Below are 10,262 nucleotides of genomic sequence, written 5' to 3'. Positions count from 1 at the left end.
CATTGCAGTGCAGCCAATCAAATATGACGGAACCTCAACAGCACCTAATAACAGTCAAATAACAGATAGTTAGCTTAAGTGCTGTTAACTTCTATACTACTGAAACTAAACTGCATATAGCTCAGCAGAAATGCTCAAATTCCAGCAATGCAATACATAAGGCATCATACTAGAAGTGTTTGCTGGTTTTTGTATCTCTTGGAGTAGCAACTTATTTTTGCTTTTGGAAATAGTTCCCCCCAGTTTTTTTTTTTTTTTTTTAAATCTGGTTAAATGTTTTCCCCTTTTCAAATCGAGCCGATCTCAGATGCGTCTGTGGCGTCACACAGACAGGCCCCGCCCACGATAGTTTGATTGACAGTAGCGTTTCAGCACAGACTGGACTGGCGTCTTACCTTAGACCCGCCCTGAGTGAGCTATCATTAGTCCGCCATTGTTTCAGATGTAGACAAGATGTAGCAGATGTAGACAAGAATGACACCTAAGCGATTGAGGTGTTCTATTGTTGGATGTAATAATGAACATAGCAGTCGTCATTTACTCCCGACATCTGAGCCGCTGAAGTCGCTGTGGATTACGTTTGTTTTTGAAGGGAATGCACCCCCAATCTACCTAAATGTGTCTATGATCCAGCTTCACCTACAGAAGAAGTGAGTATAAGGTTTTTTAATGCTCAGAATGCTTGTGGATTAAACATCTCCGATGACGTTCATCGCCATGGATTGATTTTATCGGGTTACAAGAAAAGGTAGGATATGGATTTAATTGCGAACTGTTAGTAGGCTACTGATTTTATGATTTATCATGCTAGCTACGGCATTTGAGTCCACACGCGTCCAGCTAGAAGTGACATCAACTAGAAGTGACAGCCTGGTGAATAATCTGCATTACAAAAAGAAAAAAACTAATATTTAAAGGTTATTCACGATTACATATTGCTGCCAAGGTATCTAGTCTTTACAGTGCTTTGTTATATGGAGCTGTTTGGTAGATCGCGATCTATCTAATTCGTTTGTCTACACCGTAATTAAAATGGGGCAGACTTTAATGGACAGTAAAACAAAGGCAGAACACCGTATAACTCAAAGCCGGCACCGTAACTTCATATTGACGAACGGCTAAACAAAGTCAGAACGCCGTAACTCAGTTTGAGCGTTCCAAACAAAGTGAAAGAGCCGTAACTGCTGTTATACGGTGCTCTCTCTGCCTTGGTTTCTCCGGGGCTTTTCAAAGTTACAGTTGAGACGACTCATTATTTTCTCGGAAAAACAACAAAATTGACTCAAGATACTTATACACATGATAAATGATGTCTTGAATGTCCCAAAAATATCAATAACTCATTTCGACTCAAGTTACGGTCTTTTGCCTTTGCACGGCAGTATATACCTAAAAGCACAGATAAACAGTCCAGACATGAGACAGCACGTTGTTCTTCACTGCATTAATCAAAGTATGGCATTATTAGTGAGTAATTATGCTCTTGTCAGACTGCAGTGGCTGTTATGATCACTAGATGGAACTATCAAATAGGTGCTTTTGGGTTTCAATACTGAAGGTCTGCAGTCTGAGTGACATGAAGTCTGGATGAATGCTCTCTCACTGCAGGGTGGAAGAAAAAACACCAAGCATCTTACCCTTCACAAATGCTGAAATATTTGTCATTTCAAATCAGTTCATTTCACTGACTCAGGCTGATCTTTTGAGGGCGAGTAAATAATTACACAATTTTCATTTTTTGATGAACTGCTCCTTAAAGGTAATTCAGAGTGTGATTCAGCAGGTATCAGATATTAACTGCAGCGCCTGCTCCTACCTCCTCTCTGCCTGCCATACATCACTATGAGTCCAAATGTAACTTGGACACTGTGAGCCACTGTGGCGGCTTTAACACAGCAATACTTTCTCTTGTCTGTCAAATACCAGCTCACTAGTTTTAATGTGGCACTTTATTCATACAGTTCCTTCCCACTCAAATATTTTTCAAAACCATCTTCATCCATTCATCCATCCATGGCAGTACAGTCTGTTCAACACTTTTGTTTTAGTGACATTAGATATAAGTTCTGCTCTGAACCCAACTGGGTTGCCTTGCTGCCTACACAACCGTTCAAAAAAATTTTTTAAAGATGTAATGTATTCCTGTGAAGGCAAAGCTGAATTAGCAGCCATTACTCCAGTCTTCTGTGTCACATAATCCTTCAGAAATCATTCTAATATGCTGATTTGCTGCTCGAGAAACATGTTAAAAATAGTTGTGCTGCCTAATATTTTTGTGGTTACCATGATATTATTTTTCAGAACTCTCTGAATAATAGAAACTCAGTACTTAACAAGGACAGCGTAAAATAAAGTGTAACCCATTTTTGCTAAATAAAATGATTAATCATGAAATTAAACTACACAAAGAAATACTAGGTAAAAGAATACATGTAGTTACACTTACAATATTTTAATCAATAAATTCCAGTGTTGAACAAGTTTTTATAAACAACATTTCACTCGCTTCATCCACCTTCTTGAAGTTAATCATCCCCGTGGTCACCATGAAGGCCTGTTCAGCGGTTTGAGGAAACCGATGTTTGCACAATACACATGGAAGCACACGTACCTGACACGATTACTGCAGAACTTGGTGAACTGGGGCTGATTGATAAAAATTAGTCTGGAATCTTCCTGGTCTGCTAAAGAAGTCTTTTCTGACGTGTCTTCTGTCTTTTCATAACCTGAGGCAAGAAAAGAGAGAGAGACAGAGAGAAATAAAGCTAAATGTAATTAAGCATGCAAAAAGGAGCATTTAGCTATTATGAAATATCAGCCTTTGTTTTTTAAAAGTAACGGCTATATATACCAAGACAGATCAGATCTCCCAGCCACTGAAAACAAATCGCCTTTAACAAGATTACAATAAAGATTACATCTTTAACGAGTGTCAGATCCTGAAGAGCTAAAGACTTGACCTATAACCGCTTGAAGCTTTTCTGCAGCGTGTGACTCCTACACCCCATTCACACGGGGCGTCAGCATCAACGCCTCTCGTTTACTTTGAATGGAGTGACGTCAAGCGTTGGCGAAATGAATTGTGGGTCCGTCGCGTCGGGTCCGTTGCTCGCGGCAGAAGTTGGAAACTTTTCAACTTTTCAAGCACCAACGCAGGCGTCAGCCAACAGACTCAATGACAGCTGAGTAGAACTGCTTCAGCAGCTCCTGTGGCAGGTTGAATTTCCTTAGCTGGCGAAGGAAGTACAACCTCTGCTGGGCCTTTTTAACAGTGGAGTCAATGTGAGTGTCCCACTTCAGGTCCTGAGAGATGGTGGTGCCCAGGAACCTGAATGACTCCACTGTCGTTACAGTGCTATCCATGATGGTGAGTGGGGGGAGTGCAGGGGGGTTCCTCCTGAAGTCCACGATCATCTCCACTGTTTTGAGAGTGTTCAGCTCCAGGTTGTTAAGACTGCACCAGACAGCCAGCTCTTTAACCTCCTGTCTGTAAGCAGACTCGTCTCCGTCCTTGATGAGACCGATGACTGTAGCGTCATATGCAAACCTCAGAAGCTTGACAGAGGAGTCTTTAGAGGTGCAGTCGTTGGTGTAGAGGAGGGCGAGGACGCAATCCTGAGGGGCGCCAGTGCTGGTGGTGCGGCTGTTGGATGTGAATTTACCAATTCTCACTAGCTGTTGCCTATCTGTCAGAAAGCTGGTGATCCATTGACAGATAGAGCTAGGGACAGAGAGCTGGATTATATTATAGATATAATCAATCAGATGACTTTATGCAAATAACCTAGCGCAGACGCTAACCAATCGCGTTCATGCAACACCAGAAGACTAATGTGATTGGCTGTTGTCACTATGACGGTCGCGTCAGCACCAAGCTTCAGAAACGCCCTACGTCAAGAGTTAACGCTGACGCCCCCCGTGTGAATGGGGCGCTATAGAGTAGCTTAGCGGATGACATTAAGAGGGTCCTAAAGAACTCAAAATAAAGTTAAATTAAATACATTTATAAATAAACAACGTACAACTAGATAAAAATGATTATGTATTTTACTCTATAAATAAAACACATAAATCTTGTTAATATAAATGATGATATGTCCTGGTCCCTAGAATTCAGATCTCCAGGTAGATAAAGTCTTTATTAGGGCTGGTGTGGTGACAGCCAGTGGAAAAAGAAATGTGTGATATTACAGGCACACTGAGCCCAAGGGAACAGATGAGCGAAAGAAGGGCAGCTCAAACAGATTCGCCTGCAGGCATCCACACGCGCATACGTGCGCACACACACACACAGACACCCCAATTCACACATAAACACAACATCCCAATTCATGACAGTGCTCAATAAATAATTAATAGTTGCGCTGATAAATAATGCAGATGGCACACTGTAAATTGGCTATGCTCATCTGAGGATCACTGTTATTAAAACAACAGCGGGAAGCAATATGAGAATGAGCGCAACATAAGATTAAACACATTCAAACTTGAGCACCTAACAGAAAATGGTGTGCTGTCATACCAACCTTTACTTCTGACCTCTTGACCTCAATTAAAATCAAACATGACCAGAAAACAGTTGTTCAACCTAAATCCAATTTACAAGCCTGTGGATGCAGAATCCAAAATCATGAATGCATGATGTTTGTTTTTAACAGCCGGGGGTGTGACATGAGCGCATGTTCATCACCAGTGTGCAATTTAATGAATTTGGGGAGTTAACCTCCACTCCCTTTATAGGCAAAATATTGTTCTGTTTGTTTGAGCGTCCTGGCTCAATCAATGGTGTGAGTGTGGGGTGGGAGTCACGGGACTCTGTTTGACCAACCAATGCAATACAAGGTGAGTGTTAGAAGAAAAATGTTTGCAATTTCATGTTGCTGATGCTAGTGGTGCAGAAAATACTTTATCTTTAAGAAACTGCCAGTTTCGGAGCCGCTATCTTTTGGTTTCACAGATTTTCCGAGATGTCTTTTGTAAACACAAGTTCGTGTTGTTGTGTGCAACCATGTGCAGTGATGCAGTGTAGCTAATGACACGTTACAGGAAGTAAGCATACACAAAAAAGACACATGACAAGACAAAACAAAACAAGCTTTTCAGGAACAAGTGTACCCACAAAACGGTCATGGTGGTTTGAATTCTCCACTAGTTAACATCAGTTCTGCTTTACACAGGTGTACTAAGTGTTAAGACAAAATCTTAAAATTCACAGTATTTTTAAGATTATGGTTTCACAGTATATATATTTTTTTTGCATAACTGGACCTGTAATATAGTGGCTTATTTTACTGTCAGGGAGTACACGGACTACACTGTAAAAAATGTCAAGCTGTTTCAACTAATTATTATTTGGTAACAAGTTCCACAGAAATTTTACGTTCAGTCAATTTCTGTCTTCAAAGTGTTGCCTCAAATGTTATTTTTTTAGTTGGCTCAACCTTTACTGAAATAGTTTTATAGTCCATTCAACTAAAATTATTTAATTGGTCAAACATTTAGAAAACTACAGCAAACTGTGTCAATTAAAATTTAACCATTCACTCCATGTGTTTCATATGTTACCTCAAATAAGATTTATTATTTGGGCATCATAAGAAATTGCTGTGGAACTAGTTATTATATTTTATATTGAGTTTAAGAAAATTATTACCTGGTGTCTATCAATCACTAAAACACACACATTACAACACATAATAGCCTTTATTTAATAACAATCTGCATTTATAACATTTGTCATACAGACTAAACATGTAGGCTTAAAGGGATAGTTCACCCAAAAATGAAAATTTGCTGTTAATTGACTCACCCTCAAGCCATCCAAGATGTAGTTAACGTTTTTTCTTCAATTGAACAGTAAAGGAAATTTTTAGGTGAAAACATTGTCTTTGAAAACACTGCAATTCGTAAACTGCACGTCTCTGGCTGCCGGCTTTTGAGAGTCAAATAAACATATACAGACAAGACCAATTTACCAAAGGCTCCTGAGGACACATTGAGGCCCTTATGAAGCTAAACAATTAAAAACCGGCAGCCACAAACGTGCAGTGTATGAATCGCCAACGATCACCGTTTCCGATAAAAATCTTCTTTACTGTTCTACTGAAGAAAAAAAGTCACTGAATGTTTGCAAACAAACATTTACAAATATTACTACTGTTCACAATTACATCTTTAAAATGAGGCAGAAGTCAGAAAAAAATAAATGAACCAGGTGTTACAGTTCAACTGAACTGAGTCAAGTAAAGTCCAGTCACTGTATTTACATAGTGCTTTTTACGCTACAGATTGTGTCAAAGCAGTGTTACAGTATTAAACAGAAAAATCGTGTGTTGAACCAAAACTCCATCGTTCTTCTCTGGCCAGACAAATCCAGCAGTTTTTCTTCTCTGGCCAGACGAATCCAGCAGTTTAATTGCAGGCTGCAACACAGGTCAGATTGTGCAGAGGACTGGTCTGGTTACTGTGGTCTTGTCCCGATGGCTGTCTAGGTGACGAGGTCTTCGGAGGGGATCTGTCTCTGGGGCTCATCTAGTTGTCCTGGTCTCCGCTGACATTCAGGGCTGTCGAGGGCGTCTCTAGGTGCTGATCCACAATCTGATCTGGATACAGACTGGATCTGGTGGCTATGGTGACCTCGGAATAAGAATGAGACCGTCTTAATACTAGCATAGATGCCACTGAGAACAATTTAGCACATTGTGCACAATGAGCACATTTTAATTGTAGTAAACACTCTAAACTTGTACACATATTACCTTAAGTCTTAGTGTTGAAAGTACACACACACACACACACTATGTAGTTGCAGTGGAGCAGTCTGGTCACATGGCAGTGTGTGGAGCCTTGGAAGAAGTGACTGGCCAGCATCTGAAAACTTGCAATGATGAGAAAGCACCAATGAAACTTTTGGCCACACCCTGATGGAGAAATAAAGTACAATTTATCTCAAAAAATGAAATGATGCCTTTTAAATAATTTAAAATGTAATATAATATCAGTTAATTAAATTTGTGATGAAATAGAAGCTGCAACCATTTTTTTTTTGGCGCACAAAAAAAATCTCAATCCATCGCACAACACAGGGAGCATTGATGTTGACTGTTCATTATTTTCAAAGATTTGTAATAGAACATGCACATTTCATATTATAAGTCTACCTTAAACAGCATTAAAATAATATCAAAATATGCCTGCCTGTTGTTGATAAATACCAGTGGTGACGTTTTACAAATTGATTGATCAATTGTCCCAATGTTTACTAAGCCATGGTCTCTTCCCCAGTGCAGGGACTTGTGTGCACGATCTAATGATTCACTACCTAGAGAACTGACTGAGACGCAGTCTGCTTTGATAACAGCCTTGTGAAAAGATTCTATTCTCGTTCGGAACGACGAACTCCTCTCTGAAGCGCCTTCACGAGACCAGAAACGCAGTGTAATCCGCCCCGTTTGAAAAGAGCCTGGTTGTTAGTCACGTTTAATGTCGACTTTTAACTTCACGGGACAATTGCAAAAGTTTGCACACGCAAAAACCCATTCAACACGCCAATGTTAACTTCAAATAAGCTTATTACATTACACGTTTCGTCGTAATAAGCATCAATGGCTTATAAAAGAGAGAGACCGCACGATCTCTTCATATCTTTTAATGTCACGGAAACACAAAAATATCATACAACACGCCAAAATTAAACCTAAAATTCATTATAGTAACACAGCTTTCGACATTAAGTGTTTTATGGATTAAACGAGAAAAAAGACCACATTCCCTTCACTTAAACAGTTCATTTCCCTCAGACATATTCATACAACGCTTATTCGATGTTTTTATATGTTGTACGTTTGTGTATAAATACATACGTTTTAAATAATACATTTACACCTTTTTTAACATACAAGTATTGATAAATTCAGTCCAAGTACAAATTCAGTTCCACTTACCTGACGCGTGAACTTGACATACATTTAACTAGGGATGGGTACCGAAAATTCTTTGGACACACGACTCGCCAGCTGTTTTTCAAACATTTGTCTATGATGCATTTTTGCTATTCGCAATTCAGAAGCGAGATCGCGCCCACGATCTCGCTTTTAATTATGATAAAAGAGAGAACTAAACATTCAAACATCTGCTTACACTTTAGGCCTGTGGCTGTTTTATTAAGCTAATTTTATTTTTTTTATTTTGATTTTGGCTTCTAAGATTATACAAAAGAAGACATGAGGTAAAGCTATTAGTATATATATATATATATATATATATATATATATATAGGTTATACATATACACACATACACATACATACAGTATTATCTTTCAAATAAAATGGTGAAACTGTCAGAGCAGATCTGAAGTCCATGTGTTCATGTCCTCATTCACAAAAGACACATCATTTGACTGTGCAACCCAACTTTGCATTTATTCATCCAAAATTTGGTAAATTCTGTGACATTCTCACTTTTTGTTAATTTTTTTTTTTTACTTTTTAAAGAATGAATCCATTGAAGTTTTTTGGAAAGTTACAGCTGCCCCAGCCCTAACAGCACATCATTCTAATTGAGCTGCATATTTGGGTCACTTTGCCTGAGCTCCAAACTGAAAACCGCAGCGCTCAATCGGCTCACCGGCGCCGCCCTCATGGCTGCACAGACAACAAGGGCAGCAGGAACCACAGAAATAAACAACCACAAAAAACGCAACCGTGTCATGCAGACTCCTAGAGACATGCTTTTGGGGGGTTACTGCACATGTTTACCCTGTTTATTAGAGACATGCAAGACTCAAATGATACAAAAACATTCATCCACATGCTTTTGTGCATCCCTTGTTGTTCTGCGATGTGAGTCAACGGTTATGTCCACGATAACATTCACTCCTTTCTGTCATCTATCCAGCCATGGCGATGAATAAAAATAACACGGATAGTAAGAGAGCAAGAGAAAAAAACAGACATGAATCATTAATCTAAGAGCCATGATTCACAATAAGCGTAATGACATGTGCTGAGGGCAGCAGCTGAGGGGGGAGGCTGTAGTGATCAAGGCCAAGGGTTTTCAATTAAGCGCGAGTACTTAAGGGATTATAAACACGAGTTAAAAAAAAACTGTTCGCTCTTTAGGGCAGAAAGAGTCTGGTTCAAACAGGAGGGATTTCCCTGCTGAGACTGAGGGTGCTCTCTGTAGGCGTAGTACAGTGGGCAGTGGGGCGGAAAGGATGGAGAGCCAAGGAGATACATGACATACAGCGGCAGAGAGGAAAACGTGAAAAGAGGAATTCCAGATGGCACGGACACACGTGGGCTATGAGTCAGGAGGCTAACGGGTGACCAGAGGCTCTGATCTCAAAGCTCTCTCACATTCGGAGGTTGATGTTACAGAGTTAAGTGAGGAGGGAGGCCCAAGTCTAAGAGAATGTGAGAGGATGCATATTTTGGTCAAACTGACAATTAGAGGGCAAGGGCAAGAATTCACACTATTTTGTCTGGATTTTTTTGCATGCAAAAACTATCATTGTGAGAGAGTTCAATTTAAAGGGGTCATCGGATGCCCATTTTTCACAAGTTGAAATTATTCTTTAGGGTCTTAATGAAAAGTCTATAACATACTTTGGTTAAAATTTCTCAGTGGTAGTGTAAAACACCCTTTTTACCTGTTCAAAAACAGCTCTGCACACAGCAAACTGTTTTGTTGCATGTCTCTTTAAATGCTAAAGAGCTCTGCTCACCCCGCCCCGCCCCTCTCTTCCGTGGGTTGACAAGCCGTTCTCTAAGAGACGGTTTACTAGGGATGCTCCGATCAGGATTTTTGCAGCCAATACTGAGTACCGATTTCTTGTCATGGTGATCGGCCAATACCGATGCTGATTCTGATGCTTCAAGCTTTATATAGATGGTTTACTTCCGGTCTGTGTTTGTTTATCAGTCTGGCTATGGCGCCGGCTACAAACGCAGTTAAAGTTAAGGTGATGAGTAGACTGAAGTTGGGCTCAGGTGGTTGTGCTGTGGGATGTGTTTCCCATACATTTATTTATTTGTGGCACTCGCCACAATATCAAAAACTGATGGATTTTCCAGAAGGCTTCGTTGAATAAACATGAGCACGCATTACACGTTTAAAAATCAAAACGAGGCACAAGTGTTTTTATATCACTGTATTTCTGAAGGAAGACTATCTTTAGAAAATGTTCTATGTTATTTTCATTTCATCTTGCATGTTATATGCCTGATAAAGCAGCGTTTGTGAGCTCAGCGCTGCTTTGTG

The 10,262-nt window shown here is 39.8% G+C and overlaps 1 protein-coding gene across 9 annotated transcripts in view; it reads right to left on the bottom strand.

Moving 5' to 3' along the window:
• LOC107680621 (probable phospholipid-transporting ATPase IA) overlaps positions 1-10,262 on the bottom strand; it is a 162,157-nt gene that overhangs the window by 112,963 nt on the left and 38,932 nt on the right. For all 9 annotated transcript variants that reach the window (XR_001633167.1, XM_016476592.1, XM_016476593.1 and 6 more), the window contains exon 2: positions 2,612-2,726. Coding sequence is in view for 8 of the 9 variants with exons in the window: in XM_016476592.1 (XP_016332078.1) it covers positions 2,612-2,726 (115 nt within the window). In the remaining variant the exon portion in view is untranslated. The remainder of the gene's footprint in view (positions 1-2,611; positions 2,727-10,262) is intronic.

The sequence above is a fragment of the Sinocyclocheilus anshuiensis genome, unplaced genomic scaffold (assembly GCF_001515605.1).
Source record: "Sinocyclocheilus anshuiensis isolate Anshui unplaced genomic scaffold, SAMN03320099.WGS_v1.1 scaffold328, whole genome shotgun sequence".
Taxonomy (NCBI): Eukaryota; Metazoa; Chordata; class Actinopteri; order Cypriniformes; family Cyprinidae; genus Sinocyclocheilus; species Sinocyclocheilus anshuiensis.
This window is presented reverse-complemented; position numbering and strand designations above follow the sequence as displayed.